Genomic DNA, 19098 nt, shown 5'->3' with positions numbered 1-19098 from the left:
TAAAATGCTCAAATGAGTGAACTATTTTTTAATAGTTTAAGTAAATGCTCAAATGCCACTATTCCTAAATTTAGGTGACTAAAAAATAGAAGTACATGATACACTACCTCACACTCTCCTTCCCAAAACAGGCTGGATTGTATCTATTTGATTTATACTCTGTGACTTTTTCCTGCTGTTTTCCATCAACCTTAATTGTGAAAAATGGTGCCATGTTGCCCTCTTGATATTATTTTGGAGATCAGTTAGGTCTTAAACCATCCAGATGCATACAGTTCTACACATATCTGTAGAATTAGCTCACTAAGGTCTGCTCAGCAATATTTTTAATTGACTTACATGTTCTGTGGGAAAAGAAGAATCATAAAAAGTCTTTGCAATTGCATTCCTCTCTTCACTGGGCTCTCCCCTGGGATCTGGATGGATACTTGAGTTATTCAAAGTGTCAGCAACTCTGTTAATACTGGTAGTATCTGGTTGACAAAGAGGAAATGACAACTGAATTTTATTCTCCAGGGACTCATTTTAGTGACTAAACTTGTTTTTCTCTGATCCCATGCTTTTGTATTTAAAAAGTAACAATTTCTATATTCTTCTTATGTTGAATACTGGTTTTCATAGACTTTGCTCTTACATTAGGTACTTCATTTCAGAAAACATTTTATTGCTTTCAAAAACCTGCTGATTTCACATTACAACCAGTGACACAGTGTTAGGATCTTCTCAAACAATATAACATACATTAAAACGTTATCCTTATTCCCCTGGTTACTGGACTGCCTATGCATATAAACATTTATATAGTAAACATCTTACTAATACAAAGGGAAAAGTCTGAACCAACTGAAAGATTTCTAAATTATATTTAAAAAGAAATTGGCTATAAGAAGTCCAACAAAGGGCTGTCTAGTAGGGGGGTCACTGTATTTTAATAAATAGATAACAATTTAGAGAAACATGTCTTTGAAGGCTAAAAGATATTTAGGAGTATCTTATGAGTCTGAGTATTTTACAAGTTGAATTACTATAGAATTTTAGTCATCTCTCCTTGCATCCTAATTCTATCACTGAAATTTAATTTAGAAGGAAAGACTTGTACGAAAATGGTAAATGTTAGACCTGTCTATTGACTAACAGCATTAACTGCTGCATTTGATGGACAAAATTAATGGAATCGGAAGTTAATGCATTTTATTATATCAGGAAAATGATAGTTTATGAAATGAGATTTTACAGTGTTTTTGTGTTTTGTATTTTTCCCTAATTACTTCTCCATTCAAATAAGATATACTTGCTTTGCTTTTAATCCCCACTTCTTTTTAAAATTTTCTCAATTTCCTTTTTAAAAGAAGCCTGTTAAAGTCAGAGGGGCCATGCTAAAGCTTTCCTAATAAGCCATATTTCTGTAATAGGTAAATAAGCCATATTTCTGTAAATGCATATTGTTAAACAGGCAAAGAAGAGAGAAGTCGCTCAGTCGTGTCTGACTCTTTGTGACCCCATGGATTGTAGCCCATGCTCCTCACTCCATGGGATTTTCCAGGCATGAATACTGGAGTGGGTTGCCATTTTCTTCTCCAGGGGATCTTCCAGACCCAGGGATCGAACCCAGGTCTCCCTCATTGTAGGCAGATGCTTTACTGTCCAAGCTACCGGGGAAGCCCAAAATATTTCTTTGAGCTCCCCTTTTTTTGGGGGGAGGCAAGAATACTGGAGTGGGTTGCCATTCCCTTCTCCAGGAGATCTTCCCGACCTAGGGATTGAACCCAGATCTCCCGCTTTGTAGGTAGATGCTTTACTGTCTGAGCCACCAGGGAAGTCAAGGCAAATTTCCCTAAAAATCTAAGGCTGTCTAAAAGCCCCCAACAACTTAAACATGTTGAGATTGGTATTAGCAAATAAACATATTTTTATTATGATCATACTTCTTAAACAGTAATTATCTTTGTTACATTTATGCAGTACCTATACATGAGATATACTGCATTTCTATTTTTAAATGTCTTTAATATGAACATTTTATAGTACACAAAAGTAGAGAGAATGAACTTTAATGTACTCATCACCTAGCTTCAGTACCTTCACTATTAAGTCATGTGTATGTCATCCATTTACCTCCCCCTCCCTCTTTTTTTATTCTGGAGGATGCTTTTATTTCATGTGGTAGTTTTTACTACACTCTAAAGAATAGAACAGGTCCCTACTATCTGAAATATTTACTATTTGAATGTATCAATATTGATCTTTAACTATTAAGGGATTCAATTTAAAGTGTTTCAAACAATAAATACCAAGGATATGAAAGGTAATGTTACACCTCACTATTACCTGGGGATTTCCTGGTGACTCATGGTAAAGAACCTGCCTGCAATGTGGGAGACCCAGGTTTGATCTTGGGTTGAAAAGATTCCCTGGAGAAGGGGAAGGCTACCCACTCCACTGTTCTTGCCTGGAGAATCCACGAACAGAGGAGCCTGGTGGACTGTAATCCATGGGGTCACAAAGAATCAGACACAAATAAGCAACTAACACTTTCACTTGGCTTCCCTGGGTGGCTCAGGTGGTAAAGAATCTGCCTGCAATGCAAGAGATCCATGTTTGATCCATGGGTCAGGAAGATCCCCTGGGGAGGGGAATGGCTACCCATTCCAGTATTCTTGCCTGGAGATGCCGTGGACAGAGGAGCCTGGTAGGCTACATGGTCCATGTGGTTGCAAAGAGTGAGTGACTTTCACTTCACTATTACTTGCCAAACAAGAAAAGCAAAGAACTGGATTTGTGCTGCTAGTGGAGGGACAGACAAAACAGGAAAATTAAGGAAGGAGGGGAAAATTAGAAGAAAGCGAGAGAAACTAAAACAGTTCTGAGAGAAGGAAGCTTGTTTTGTGTGTGTTTTTATAGAAAGAAAAAGAGTAAATATGAATGCAGGCAGAAGCCTTATCAAGAACTTTACTGCATTTGCTCTAGAAAGTTAAAAAAAAAAAGAGAGACTCGGATTAGGTAGATGTTCCTAATTTAAAATTAATGATACAAATGTGATTGGTTTTGCTAGTTTCAGTTCTTTGATAATGAAAAGGATTTTTTAATCTCCAAAATGCAGTTGACCTCTGTACGTGTAATGTTGATAATACTGGTTCAGATTTAAGTGAAAAGAAATCTGCTTCCGTTTAAGTAAAACCTTTCCTACTTTTATATATATATACATATACAGAGTCTTTAGGTTTAGGCAAAATAATATATATAGTAATATAAATATTCATATTAAACCATCTGGAAAATTTTTACCAAGAATAATAAGTAGAAAAACAAATTTTTAAATAATTATTTTCTTACCTGGTCCAACATCCTTCCTGGCCTCATCCACACTAACATTTTTACAAAGTGTCATCGAAACAATCTTTTTCTTTTCTAACAGACCTACTGGTCTCTCGTTCAGCAACAAAGGAATGCTAGATGTTGAAGTGCTCACTGTTTGACTTTCAATTTGATTTACTTTTGACCAAGAACTAGGGCCTAAAAAATTCACATACACTAGAGTTTTCTCAGTTTTTTTATCTGAAGTTGAAAGATCAAAGGCTGACCTTCCACTTATGTTTACTAAATCTCCAGATGGCTTTATGTGAAATGAACATGATTCTTCCAGCTGTCCTTCACTGTAAATTTTTCCTGAAACAATGTCATTTAATGACTCCGTTTTCTCTGTACTATTTAACAATGTATGCTGTCTTTCATTAGGGAAGCAGTCTTTTTTTTTAACTTCAGTTATCTGATTCTCATCAATCTGACTTTCTTTATTGGAAAACTGCATTTCTGTGGAAGTCTTCACATGAATAGCAGTTTTCATATCTTTGGCTTGTGAAGCATCTATATTCTCACTGTTAATTTGAAGATGGGAAAGAGTCACATTGTTTTCTAGATACCCCAAACAGTTCTCAACTTGACTGTTTTGCATATCATTCAGATTTTTCCATATAGTTCTTTTCCTAGGACTTGAGTTGGGCGTCACCAACACAGGCATGGTATTAACAATTTTATCTGAATTCTTTAAAAGTACATTCAAATTGTCACTGAAAACAGCAGAAGAAATGGGGTGGTTGATTGCTATATCACAAGGAATAGCTAGTTCAGGTTGCTCTGAAGGATCGTCACCAACTTGCTGAACATCTGAAGTTTCTTTAAACGGCAATAGGCTACATTCACTTTTTTTATTTACCAGTTGTGTCTGTCTTATTTTACATTGTTTATCATCTAACATAACATTATTTGAATCCTGTAAACTATATTTCTGAGACTGGACAAGATTCCTTTTTACATCTACAGAAGAATCCAGATCTGTGTTGATTTGGTGGCTATTTGTAATTACCTTCTCTGTGGTATTTTCTTGAGTCCCTGGAAACAATCTGAACTGTTGTTTGAATGGCTCATCTTCAGAAACATCTTCTTTATGATCTGTATGGCAAGCCATCTCATTTAAAATACTGTTAAATGATGTGCTATTATTTTCAACCCCCAGATGTATATTTGCATGGTGAAGATCTAATCCTTCAGTTCTTTCTAGATGGATCTTTTCTGTTTCCATTGATGAATCTGCCACTACAAAGGGAATACTTGGTGATTTAAGTTCTGTACACTCATTATCTTTTTCCAAGTCCACCTTGTTTTTTATTTCTATAGTAACCACTTTCGTAAAGTCGGTAATATCCAAGGTTTGTCCTTCACTAATTAATTCTTTTTCTATGCCGAGGGTTTTGCCTAGCGATATTTCACTTTGGTTTTCATCCTGCGGCAGAACAATATCAATTTTATTCTTGGAGCTTTTTTCAAAAAGCTGTAAGTCTGTTATAAAGAGAACACAGTAAAATTTTGGGTTATATACTAAACCCTGCTTTTATAAAACATATTAACTGTTTTTAAAAAATATATTTAATTTAAAATATTTCAGTGGCAAGCTATTACACAAACATAATGACATCAGTTTTATATAAATAGTGAGTTAGTTCCCTTTAATAAGCATGGTAAAATATTTGGTTCTACTCATATTAAATTTGTATTTCATAACAGAGAAAGTAGTTTTGGTTTAAAGAAGTAAGTTGAGGACATTACAAACTGGTTATTTCTCTAGTCTGTTACTTCCTTTTGCACATACAGTACAATTCCATACAAACACACAGCTGATTAGATAAAAATTAATTTACACTAATAGTCATATTGTAATTTCTCTTATTACCTAGATCTAGAAGTTGCCAGCTGGTTTCTTTTCTTCACTTTTTTGCTCACTACCTTGTAAATATTTTTAAAATCTGGAATACTTTTGGGCAAAGTGTACAGAATGTCTACTTAAGATATTAATTTTATTCATCTGGGTTTTAACCATAAATTTCAAAATTTCAGTATAGTTACAATAATCTGTAGGCCAGGAAAGGTCTTTTTAATCCAATCATTCTCTCTACAACATCCCCACCAAGTGGTTGTTCAGCCTAGGTTTGAACACCTTCAGATTACCTTCTTTAAACAACTCTTTTTCAATATGGTTAATTAGTCAATTATTTCAATGATTATAGAAAGGTAATTTGAACTAAGAAAAGTGCTCTAGAATTTGGTCATCAAAAGGTTACTGGTAGCTCAGAGAACAGTCTCAGCAAAGAAATGAAAGCAGAAACCAGAATGCAAAAAGCCAACAAGTAAGTGATGAGAAAGGAAAGCAAAAATGTATTTTTTCCCCTGAATACTGAAAAGAACAGCTCAAAAGACATACAAGTCCTTTTGTTAAGACATACACATGAAAAAGTATTTCTCCAATTATACTACAAGGTCCTCAAAGCAAAGACTGAAATTGATATCCCCTTAAAAGACTAATATAAAAATTAGAAAACATCAATATAACTGGGTTACCTTTATTACCTATAATGATTTCCTCTAAAAATGGGCCTTCTTTTGTTTCCCCTTTTTCTTTGTATTCAGTGTCTAAACAACAAATCTTAGTATTTTCTTCCCTTATTTCTTGCCTGCAATTATATTTCTGTGTGATGGTGTTTTCTGATTTTTCCACTGACATTTCAGTGTTTACTTCTGGAAGATTCTAGTGTAAAATGGAAAAGATTCCTTTAATGTAAAAACATACTGTTAAAAAGTATAAAATATCTGAACAAATTTTGCTAATGAAAGTGGAATCTATATTTCAGTTAATCATCTAGCAATTTGTATTTGAAATCCAAATGACTTTTTTTTACTACATTTAATATATTCCTCTTTATAATAAGATCACTCTAAGTTCATTTTGTATTGTCTATCATATTTAAATAAAATGGAGAGCCTTAGATGTTTTTAAACAAGCATTCCACATTGTTACAAATACCACATATTAAGAATCACTCCTTTATTAAAAGCAAAGTAGTCATGGCAGGCAAATTGTTTTGAGTGCTTGGTGTTTCTATGTATCTTTAAAATAGTGATGCAATTCAACATCTTTTTATTTCCCCCAAATATTGAACATATATTACATGGAAGCACTGTACTAGGTTTTGGGATACAAAGATGAACAAAATATAGTCACTATCCTCAAAAAATTTATGGTCAACTGGGAAAGATAGGAAAAGAAATAACAGACAATTTTAATATAGATGGGGATAAGAAAGCACTCCAGGGAGAAGAAATGGCATTTACAGATGTTAAAAACAAACAAAACTATAGTCATTTCATGTAGTTCTACTTCATGGAACTACCTGTGATTTACTTTAGCATGAGCTTAGATGCTGTGAGAAGAACGCAGAGAAATGAGTCTTGAGCTAGTAGCCCCCAAAGAGCATGCTAAGGAGTTCAGACTCTACCAGGTAGTCAATGAGAAGTCACTGAAGGATTTTAGATAAGGTTATTAATATGAGCTGATTGGAAAGACCATTCTGGCTACAGTATAAAGAATGGATTGTTTTCCAAACTTCACTAATTAAAAACTGCAATAAGAAATAAGTATGTCTCATAACACAATGAGCATACCAAACAACACCCACCCAGTGAGATACATTGTAATGTTTTCTATACTACATTAGCTTATTTCATTTTTAAAAGAATGCCAGTCATAAACTACCAGACTGATTTCTATGAATCACTAATAAGTTGCATTTGGTATCTGACAAACACTGAATTAAGGAGAAACAACACATGAGGCAGACAGATGCATCAGAAGAATGCCACAGTAGTCCAGATGATATCAGTAAAGTTGAAAGGCCTGAATAGCTTGAAAAGCATGAATTATGTGCTGCTGCTGCCAAGCGGCTTCAGTCATGTCCGACTCTGTGCAACCCCATAGATGGCAGCCCACCAGGCTCCCCTGTCCCTGGGATTCTCCAGGAAAGAACACTGGAGTGGGTTAATTACGTACTGAGCTACTATCAATTGTTGAGCAACTGGATATAAAAACTGAGGGGAAAGTCAAGACTGACTTGCAGAGGTCAGATTGGGTACCTAAGAGACTGGTGAGTGCTATTTACTGAGCTACAAAACAGGAATAGGAGGTTTAGAGAAAAATATCATGAGTTCATTTTGAATCTCTTGAGTTTGAAGAGTAAACACAAAAAGGTGGAGATGTCTAGTGAACATTTAGATGTACTGATTGGGAGCTTTTAAGAGAAAAATTGACTTGGAAAAATAGGTTTGAATTTGAAGATCACTGGCAGATAGAAGGCAACTGCAGACATACTGGTTGATGAGACTGATTGAGAGTATACTTTAAGAAGAAAGAGAATAAAGAATAAAATGCTAATGAAAATCCCCAAAGGAGAGTCAGGGAAAGAGAAACTTGCAAAAGAGAAGTTTCCAAAGGAGAGTGAGAAAAATAGTATGATAGTTGCCAGGAGCTTTGGAGTTGGATGAATATAGGTTCAAATCCTGTTTCAATACCTACTGTGAAATCCCAGAAGATACTTATAGAGTTGACATGTCAACATCATGGGTTTGAATAGCACTGGTCCAATTATATACAGATTTTCTTCAACAGTAAATACTATAGTACTATACATCTGCAGTTGGTTGAATCTGTGGATGCTGAACCATTAATATGGAGGAACCATTTTTATGAAAGACTGATTATAAGTTATATACAGATTTTTTACTGTTCTGAGGGTTGGTGCCCCAACCCCTGAGTTGTTCCAGGGTCAGCCATATTAAGAGTTAACGGAGGTTTAAAATAGCAAACATTCACTATCTCATCTTTTAGATGGATGAGGAATGGCTTGGCTTGAGGGTTCTGACCCCAGTCTCTCACGAGTGTCTAGTCAAGCTATCATCTGAAACTTGGGGCTGGAACTTCTGCCTCTAGAAGGCTCACTTACATGGGTAACAGTTGTGCTGGCTGTTGGCTGGAGGGCCCAGTTCTCTTTTATGTGGCTTTTTATCCTCTAGGGTGTCTCCACTATGTAGGCTCTCTGGTAGGATAGCTGGGACTTTTTTATATGTCTCAGAGAGAAAGAGACTGAGAGACAGAGACTGAAAGACAGGGTGTTAACCCAAGACAGAAACCACAGTCTTCTTATAACCTAATCTCAGAAGTAACATTGCACCACTTCTGCTGTACTCTATTAACTAGAAGCAAGTTTCTAAATCCAACTCAAACTCCATGGAGGGTATTACAATAGAACATGAATACCGGGCAGCAGAAATCACTCGGTGCCACTCCTCAGTATATACCTTCCAAAAATTAAAACTAGAGATTCAAACAGCTAGTTGCATGTCAATGTTCAAAACAGGACAACAGCCAAAAGGTAAAAGCCCAAGTGTCCATCAACAGAAGACACAAAATGTGGTATATTCATACCATGGAATACTATTCCACCATACAAAGGAATGAAGTGCTACAACATGCATGAACTCTGAAAACATCATCTAAATAAAAGAAACCAGACAGGACAAATATTGCATAATTCCACTTATATAAAATATATACACAAATTCAGGGTCAGGAAGGCGATGAGTGGCTACCAGGACCTGAGGAGAGGGGGAAATCAGAAGTTATTGTTTAATGGTTACACAGTTTCTGTCTGGGATGATGAAATTTTGGAAATAGATAGTGGTGATGACTGTACAACATTGTAGCTGTAATTAATACCATTGAGTTATAATTGTAATTTTAAACTTAACACTTTAAAATGGCATATTTTTTGTTATATATTTTGCCACAATAAAATAAATTTCTAAATAAAAATCATACATACATACATCAGAGAAAGTATGATTTTATTTTAGTTTTTAAAAAGTACACGTATACGAATGTCTGTTTGTTTCTATACAAACTGATGTACAGGAAAACTCTGGAAGTCATATACCATAATAATCACTATTTCTGGGTGGCTGGGGTTATGCATGATCTTCACTTTCTTATTTTAAAGTGTCTATACTGTCTACATTTCTTAAAAACATGATTTATAGTCTGATTAAATAAAATAATGCTGATCAACTTATGAAGGAAGTCTACATTCATTTTATAATCAATCAGATGTTGTAGGAATTACTTGCCACTTACAACTCTCAAGCTATATTACATTTATGAATATTAAAACAGCAATAAATATCTCCTGCATGGACTACTTCATTATTCTCCAAGCTGGAACCTGTGCCCTTAGCTTTGTCTCACTGTCTAAACATATCATCACCAAAATGATATTTTTAAAAAAGTAATCTAATCACTTTATTCCCTTGTTTAAAAGCCCCCAAATGACATGGTCAAGAACAAAGTTCCATGAACAGTTTATACAGCCATTTATAGTCTGTCTTCTGCCTATCTTTTCAACCTCTTCTCCTGATACTTACTGCACTGCTAGCAACCTCTACAGTAGCCTCGCTAACAGACATCTAGTATACATATTGAATTACAATATTTCACATTTCTGATTCTTTGCTCATGCTATTTCATCTATTTTAAATCTCTATCTGGAAATTCTTAGTTATTTTTAACAACTCGGTTCAAAATTCTCTTGCCATACGAGATCTACTCCTTACACACAAGTAAGGTGAAAAAAATACATAATGCAAACACTAATCATAAAAAATGGACAAGCTTACTAATAACAGATAAAATAATATTACTAGCATAAGGATGGACATGTTAAATGATAAAAAGGTTAATTAATCAGAAAGTAATAATTATAACTGTGTATACATCTAATAACAGGGCTTAAGCACACATGAACAAAAACTGACAGAACTGAAAAGAGAAATATAAATCCACAATTATAATTAATGATTTCTCACCGACTGATAATACAAGTACACAAAAAATCAGTACGGATAAGGAAGATCTGAACAACATTATCAACCAAACTGACCTGACATTTGTAAAACATTTCACCAACCAACAACAGAATATACATTCTTTTCAAGAATATATGAAGTATTTGCCATGATAGACAACATACCTGACCAAAAAACAAGTCTTGATATAGTAAAACAATAAATAAATAAAAGTCTTACTCAAGTTTAAAATCATTAACAGAAAGATACTTGGAAAATTCTTAAATATTTGGAAATTAAACAGCAAGGTTATAGATCAAACTCATATTCATGGGTCAAAGAGCTCACAAGAGAAATTTTAAAATATGTTCAACTGAGTAAGAATGAAAACACTATACATCAGAATTTGTAGAGTGACGCTAAAGCAATACTTAGAGGAAAATTAATAGCTTTAAATGTTTATGTTAGAGAAGGAAAAAGGCCAATAACCAATAAATTGACAACTCAGATGAAAATGACAAGTTCCTTGAGAGAGAAAAGTCAGCAAAATGGACAGTGCTGGAGGTCTCCAAGTTCACCCCCAGGTCTGGTGATTTGATGTAAGGACTCACAGACCTCAATATAGAGCTGTACTCCTAAGATTTATAACAGTAAAGGGTGTAAAGCAAAATCAGCAAAGGGAAAAGGCACAAGAGATGAAGTCTGGAAGAAACCAGGTACAAACTTCTTTCAAGAGTCCTCTCCTATGGCATGTAGGTATAATCTGAATTTGAAATCAGCTGGCTTGTATCTCCTGTTTGTGTCATTTCCTCTCTCTCCCTTCACTCTCACATGAATTTTGGAACTAAGTTCTATAAGTTCTTCCTCACATAAAAGGTTACATAATGATGACAGAGGATGAGATGGTTGGATGGCATCACCAACTTGATGAATATGAGTTTAAGCAAGCTCCGGGAGTTGGCGATAGACAGGGAAGCCTGGAGTGCTGCAGTCCATGGGGTCACAAAGAGTCGGACATGACTGAGCAACTGAACTGAACTGAATAAATTCATTCAATTTCCAAAAAATAAAAAGAGTGTTCTCCTAGTGAAGTCACATAGGACATGCTTAATTCCTGCAGCAATAATTGTGACCACAAATGTGAACTCTTGTCTACTAGGAAGCTCATTAGAGACTTGGTGCTCAAAGCTTAATTGGTTGCTGGTCACTCTCTGCCTTGCACGTACCAAAACTACTGACTTCCAGAAAGAAAGCAGACGTTCAAAGTAAACTACTTAATAGTTTAAGCACAGTGAATCACTCCTGTCTGTCAGGAAATGGTGGGAACCCTCCCCAAATCCAATTTCCAGTTATCAGTCAACAGCCGAACTGACCAGCAGGTATTCCAGAGGCCTTTTACAAACCTGCTATGTCAACTGTTTTCTGCACACTGGCATATGAAGAAATTGAAAATCTGAATAATCTGATAATTTAAAAGTTAAATTTGTTTCTAAAAATATTCCCACAAAGAAAAAGCCGCAATAGTTTCACCAATGAATTGTATCTAATATTTAGTAAACAACTGCAGTTCAACACAATACTCTTTAAGGAGGAAGGAACACATTCCTATTCAATTTATGTGGCTAGTATTCAGTTCAGTTCAGTTGCTCAGTCATGTCTGACTCTTTGAGATCCCATGGACTGAAGCATGCCAGGCCACCCTATCCATCATCAACTACCGGAGTTTACTCAAACTCATGCCGATGGAGTCGGTAATGCCATCCAACCATCTCATCCTCTGTTGTCCCCTTCTCCTCCAGCCCTCTATCTTTCCCAGCATCAGGGTCTTTTCAAATTAGTCAGCTCTTCTCATCAGGTGGCCAAAGTAATGGAGTTTCAGCTTCAACATCAGTCCTTCCAATGAACCAGGACTGATCTCCTTTAGGATGGACTGGTTGGATCTCCTTGCAGTCCAAGGGACTCTCAAGAGTCTTCTCCAACACCACAGTTCAAAACCATCAATTCTTTGGCGTTCAGCTTTCTTTATAGTCCAACTCTCATATCCATACATGACTGCTGGAAAAACCATAGCCTTGACTAGATAGACCTTTGTTGGCAAAGCAATGTCTCTGCTTTTTGATATGCTATCTAGGTTGGTCATAACTTTTCTGCCGAGGAGTAAGTGTCTTTTAATTTCATGGCTGCAGTCACCAACTGGAGTGATTTTGGAGCCCAAGAAAATGCAGTCTGACACTCTTTCCACTGCTTCCCCATCTATTTGCCATGAAGTGATGGGGCTGGATGCCATGATCTTAGTTTTCGGAATGTTGAGTTTGAAGCTAACTTTTTAACTCTCCTTTTTCACTTTCATCATGAGGCTCTTTAGTTCTTTGCTTTCTGCCATAAGGGTGGTGTCATCTGCATATCTGAGGTTATTGATATTTCTCCCAGCAATCTTGATTCCAGCATTTCTTCTGGGCTTCCTCTAGCCCAGTGTTTCTCATGATGTACTCTGCATAGAAGTTAAATAAGCAGGGTGACAATATACAGCCTTGACGTACTCCTTTTCCTATTTGGTCTGTTGTTCCATGTCCAGTTCTAATTGTTGCTTCCTGACCTGCATACATATTTCTCAACAGGCAGGTCAGATGGTCTGGTATCTCCTTCAGAATTTTCCAGTTTATTATGATCCACACATCCAAAAGCTTTGGCATAGTCAATAAAACAGAAATAGATGTTTTTCTGGAACTCTCTTGCTTTTTGGATGATCCAATGGATGTTAGCAATTTGATCTCTGGTTCCTCTGCCTTTTCTAAAAACATCTTGACTATCTGGAAGTTCATGGTTCACATATTACTGAATCCTGGTTTGGAGAATTTTGAGCATTACTTCACTAGCGTGTGAGATGAGTGCAATTGTTTGGTAGTTTGAGCATTCTCTGGCATTGCCTTTCGTTGGGATTGGAATGAAAACTGACCTTTTCCAGTCCTGTGGGCACTGCTGAGTTTTCCAAATTTGCTGGCATATTGAGTGTAGCACTTTCACAGCATCGTCTTTCAGGTGGAATCAACTGGAATTCCATCACCTCCACTAGCTTTGTTCGTAGTGATGCTTCCTAAGGCCCACTTGACTTCACATTCCAGGATGTCTGGTTCTAGGTGAGTGATCACACCAGTGATTATCTGGGTCGTGAAGATCTTTTTTGTACAGTTCTGTGTATTCTTGCCACCTCGTTTTTAATATCTTCTGCTTCTGTTAGGTCCCTACCATTTCTGTCCTTTATTGAGCCTATCTTTGCATGAAATGTTCCCTTGGTATCTCTATTTTCTTGAAAATATCTTTAGTCTTTCCCATTCTACTGTTTTCCTGCATTTCTTTGCATTGATCACTGAGGAAGGCTTTCTTATCTCTCCTTGCTATTCTTTGGAACTCTGCATTCAAATGGGTATATCTTTCCTTTTCTCCTTTGCTTTTCATTTCTCCTCTTTTCACAGCTATTTGTAAAGCCTCCTCAGGCAGCCACTTTGCTTTTTTGCATTTCTTTTTCTTGGGGATGGTCTTGATCCCTATCTCCTATACAATGCCATGAACTTCCATCCATAGTTCATCAGGCACTCTGTCTATCAGATCTAGGCCCTTAAATCTATTTCTCACTTTCAATGTATAATCATATGGGATTTGATTTAGGTCATACCTGAATGGTCTAGTGGTTTTCCCCACTTTCTTCAATTTAAATCTGAATTTGGCAATTAGGAGTTCATGATCTGAACCATAGTCAGCTCCTGGTCTTGTTTTTGCTGGCTGTATAGAGCTTCTCCATCTTTGGCTGCAAAGAATATAATCAATCTGATTTTGGTGTTGACTATCTGGTGATGTCCATGTGTAGAGTCTTCTCTTGTGTTGTTGGAAGAGGGTGTTTTCTATGACCAGTGTGTTCTCTTGGCAAAACTCTATTAGCCTTTGCCCTGCTTCATTCTGTATTCCAAGGCCAAATTTGCCTGTTACTCCAGGTGTTTCTTGACTTCCTACTTTTGCATTCCAGTCCCTAATAATGAAAAGGACATCTTTTTGGGGGGAGTTAGTTCTAAAAGGTCTTGTTGGTCTTCACAGAACCGTTCAACTTCAGCTTCTTCAGCAATACTGGTTGGGGCATAGACTTGGACCATGATATTGAATGGTTTGCCTTGAAAACGAACAGAGATCATGCTGTCATTTTTGAGACTCCATCCAAGTACTGAATTTCGGACTCTTTTGTTGACTATGATGGCTATTCCATTTCTTCTAAGGAATTCTTGCTCACAGTAGCAGATATAATGGTCAACTGGGTTAAATTCACCCATTCCAGTCCATTTTAGTTCACTGATTCCTAAAATGTTGACGTTCACTCTTGCCATTTCCTGTTTGACCACTTCCAATTTGTCTTGATTCATGGACCTAACATTCCAGGTTTCTGTGCAATATTGCTCTTTATAGCATGAGACCTTGTTTCCATCACCAGTCATATCCACAACTGGATGGTATTTTTTCTTTTGCTCTGTCTGTTCATTCTTTCTGGAGTTATTTCTCCACTCATCTCTAGTTGCATATTGGGCACCTACTGACCTGGGGAGTTCATCTTTCAGTGTCCTATCTTTTTGCCTTTTCATACTGTTCATGGGGTTCTCAAGGCAAGAATACTAAAGTGGCTTGCCATTCCCTTCTCCAGTGGACCACATTTTGTCAGAACTCTCCACCATGACCCGTCCATCTTGGGTGGCCTTACATGGCATGGCTCATAGTTTCACTGAGTTAGACAAGGCTGTGGTCCATGTGATGAGACTGGTTAGTTTTCTGTGATTGTGGTTTTCATTCTGTCTGTCCTCTGATGGTGAAGGATAAGAGGTTTATGGAAGCTTCCTGATGGGAGTGAATGACTGAGGGGGAAACTGAGTCTTGTTCTGATGGGCGGGGCCATGCTCAGTAAATCTTTAATCCAATTTTCTGTTGATGGGTGGAACTGTTCCCTCCCTGCTATTTACCTGGGGCCAAACTGTGGTGGAGGTAATGAAGATAATGGATACCTCCTTCAAACGATCCCATGTATGTACTGCTACACTCAGTGTCCCCAACCCTGCAGTAACCCTGCTGCAGGGTTGGTGGCTACTATTACTCTGATACAAAAACTAGACCAAAAGCACAAAAAGAAAAAAATGAACAAAAACTACAGATCAATATTCCTCATCAATTCAAAACCCCTGACACAGCATTAGCAAATCTACCCATATATTACTGAGAAGGCAATGGCAGCCAACTCCAGTACTCTTGCTTAGAAAATCCCATGGACGGAGGAGCCTGGTGGGCTGCAATCTATGGGGTCGCTAAGAGTCGGACATGACTGAATGACTTCACTTTCACTTTTCACTTTCATGCATTGAAGAAGGAAATGGCAACTCACTCTGGTATTCTTGCCTGGAGAATGCCAGGGATGGGGGAGCCTGGTGGGCTGCCATCTGTGGGGTCGCACAGAGTTGGACACGACTGAAGTGACTTACCAGCAGCAGCCATATATTAAAAAGACAATAGATATCTCAAGAATGTAAGGTATATTTGAAAATCAATCAATGTAATTAATTGTTAACGTTGACAGAAAAACAGAATAAAGAAAACAGAATGATCTTATCAACAGACACAGAAAAAGCATTTGACAAAATTTAATACCTATTCATGATAAAAACTCAGCAAACTAGGAACAGATAGAAATTTCAATCTGATAAAGAGCACATATAAAAAAAATCTATGACTAATACTGGGTCTCGAAAATCTGCTGGAGAAGGGATAGGCTACCCACTCCAGTATTCTTGGGCTTCTCTTGTGGCTCAGCTGGTAAAGAATCTGCTTGCAATGCTGGAGACCTAGGTTCAATCCCTGGGTTAGGAAGATAACCCTGGAGAAGGGAACGGCTACCCACTCCAGTATTCTGGCCTGGAAAACTCCATGTACTATATAGCCCATGGGGTCGCAAAGAGTCAGACATGACTGAGCAACTGTCGCTTTCACATTCAATAGAATATGAAATGATGAAAGACATCTAAGATGAAAAGTGAAGCAATCATGTCCACTCTTACAACTTTATTTAACACTGTACTGAAGAGTCTTAGCTAGTGTAGTGCAATAAGTCGAGGAAAAAATAAAATGCATAGAGACGAAAAAGTTGTAAAATTAATCTGCCTTAAATTCTCAGACAACATACTATGTACAAAGAAAACCCCAAAGTTCAACCAAGAAAAACATACTACAATAATAAATTAATTAAAATGATAAAAGAATACGAAGTCAATGTACAAAAATCAATTTTAACTCTAATAGCAAGAAACAATTAGAAAAATTCATATTAAAAATACTGCTTATACTAAGAGCTCAAAACATGAAATATTCAGGGGTAAATTTAACAAAATACTTGCAAGACCTATACAATGAAAACTACAAAACATTTCTGAGTGGTATTAAAGAAAATCTAAATAAATGCAAAGATATACCATGTCATGAATTATAGGTTAAGATATAAATTCTTTGTATATTAATCTATATATTCAACACAAGCCAAATTCAAATACCATAGACTTTTTCTTTTAGAAACTGATAAAACTGATTCTAAAAGTTATATGCAAATGCAAATGACTCACAATAGCCAAAACAATTTTGGAAAAGAACAACAAAACTGAAGGAATTATACTGCCACATTTTAAGACTTTTTATAATGCTACATTAATAAAGTGTTAAATTGTCTATCCACAAATGTATATGCTGAAATTGAAGATTCATGTCCAAGAAATGATTCTTAATCCTATGTCATATTGTATAGAAAATTAATTTAAAATGTACCACAGACTATACACTTACACTCATTTTTAAAAGTTGAGAAAGTAAAAATATAAACCATGGAGAAAATAATCAGTGATGGTCCTAATTTCTTTTAAGAGCTTATACCCCACATACTTGAATTTTACCTCAAACTTCTTGTCTTCCTCAAACTTTTTCTGATCACATAATTCATCATAATCTTCTTGTAACTTAGTATGAGTTTCTTTAAGTGATGATAATTCATTTTTAATCTCATTAATTTCTCCATTAAGTTCTTCAACCTAATATACAACATTTAACCAAAATGAACATGTATATAAATTAGTTGTGTACACAAATACTTCATTAACACAAGTGTTTAGAAATTGTAAACAATGAAAACATTCCCAAAGTAATTACTAATATTAAAAGCTACCATTTGTTGAGTTGTGCTGAGTACTTCATAAACATAATTTCATACTCTTAAAAATCCTATGAGGTATTTTCAGCCCCCAATTTACAGGTGAGAAATGTGAGGCTCATAGACGTTAAGTAACTTGCCCAAGATCAGGTAGAAATAAAGTGATAGTCAAGATTCAAATGCAAGGCTAAGCCTAGGATTTGTGCTCTTAAGTACCTTAAATCACTTCTTGTTACAAATGAAAAATTAATTAACTTTTAATCATAAAAATTCTATAAAGGTTACCATTTCATTGCTTTCTTAAAGTTTTATTTTCTTGTTGCAAATTAGATACACAGATTTCAACTCAACTAGATGAAGAATATTGAGTACTAAGTACTACAAATAGAAACTGACCCTTCAGCCTAATACTTTTATCTACAAATTAGTTTCTACTGGCTATAAAATTTTATAATCTTTTTCTTAGTGGGATTCTCCTTCATAGGAACCTCAAATGTGAGACAAAATAAGTTCCAGGAAAAAGAAAAATACCATTTTGTCATAAAATATTACAAAAGTTTCTCTCGAATAATTTTAAACTACCAGAAATCCTACTAATGCATGTAATTTTCCTTGTAGGGGTTAACAGACATGAGCTCACCAACTACTTTCCCTTCACCTTACCTATTGTAACCATCATTTAACCTATCTCTGCAAGGTTCTTCTTCTCCAGGGCTCAACTCCATGTGTTCTCTATCCTGTCCTCTCTTATCTCCCTTAGAGACTAACTCAAGCAAAGACTGTTCTCCTGCTGCTGCTGCTGCTGCTGAGTCGCTTTAGTCTTGTCCGACTCTGTGTGACCCCATAGATGGCAGCCCGGGCTTCCTCGTCCCTGGGATTCTCCAGGCAAGAACACTGGAATGGGTTGCCATTTCCTTCTCCAATGCATGAAAGTGAAAAGTGAAAGTGAAGTCACTCAGTCGTGTCCAACTCTTAGCGACCCCATGGACTGCAGCCTACCAAGCTCCTCCATCCATGGGATTCTCCAGGCAAGAATACTGGAGTGGGTTACCATTGCCTTCTCCCTCTTCTCTCCTAGATATTCTCAATTTTCCCCACCATACCAACATGTTTTCAGCCCACAAATACGTTCTTGTAATGACTGTAACTTTTTTCTTCTTGACTCAATTACTCTCTCTCTCACTTCTTAAAGTTCACTCTTGGTACTTTCAAATTCTAACCTCTCTTCACTCCTTTTTTTTTTTTTTTTTCTTCACTCCTTAAAGGATTCCCTGGTGGCTCAGATGGTGAAGCGTCTGCACGCAATGCGGGAGACCTGGGTTCCATCCCTGGTTTAGGAAGATCCCCTGGAGAAGGAAATGGCAACCCACTCCAGTACTCTTGCCTAGAAAATTCTATGAATGGAAGAGCCTGGTGGGCTACAGTCCATGTGGTTGCAAAGAGTTGGATACAACTGAGCGACACCACTTTCTTTCTTTACTTTCACTCCTTAACAACCAGACTTCTGCCCTCATGTTCTGCTGACTTTTTTTCTATTATTACCTGTAAATTAGCAAAAGGACTTGTTCCAAGTTTCATACCATTTAATAGCACTGTAGTACAACTGTGTAGACTACTTATTTTCAAACAGCCTCTTTTCTTCATTTCATGGTACCATT

General features: G+C 36.4%; 1 protein-coding gene across 1 annotated transcript in view; it reads right to left on the bottom strand.

Moving 5' to 3' along the window:
- The window catches only part of CCDC73 (coiled-coil domain containing 73), a 110994-nt gene that overhangs the window by 5010 nt on the left and 86886 nt on the right, over positions 1-19098 (bottom strand). Inside the window, exons 13-16 of the mRNA XM_005690053.3 lie at positions 17187-17321; positions 5902-6079; positions 3334-4836; positions 340-473 (exon numbers count right to left, since the gene is read on the bottom strand). Coding sequence (XP_005690110.2) covers positions 340-473; positions 3334-4836; positions 5902-6079; positions 17187-17321 — 1950 coding nt within the window. The remainder of the gene's footprint in view (positions 1-339; positions 474-3333; positions 4837-5901; positions 6080-17186; positions 17322-19098) is intronic.

This window comes from Capra hircus, chromosome 15 (assembly GCF_001704415.2).
Source record: "Capra hircus breed San Clemente chromosome 15, ASM170441v1, whole genome shotgun sequence".
Classification (NCBI taxonomy): Eukaryota; Metazoa; Chordata; class Mammalia; order Artiodactyla; family Bovidae; genus Capra; species Capra hircus.
The sequence above is the reverse complement of the archived record's forward strand: the minus strand, read 5'-3'. Positions and strand labels throughout refer to the sequence as shown.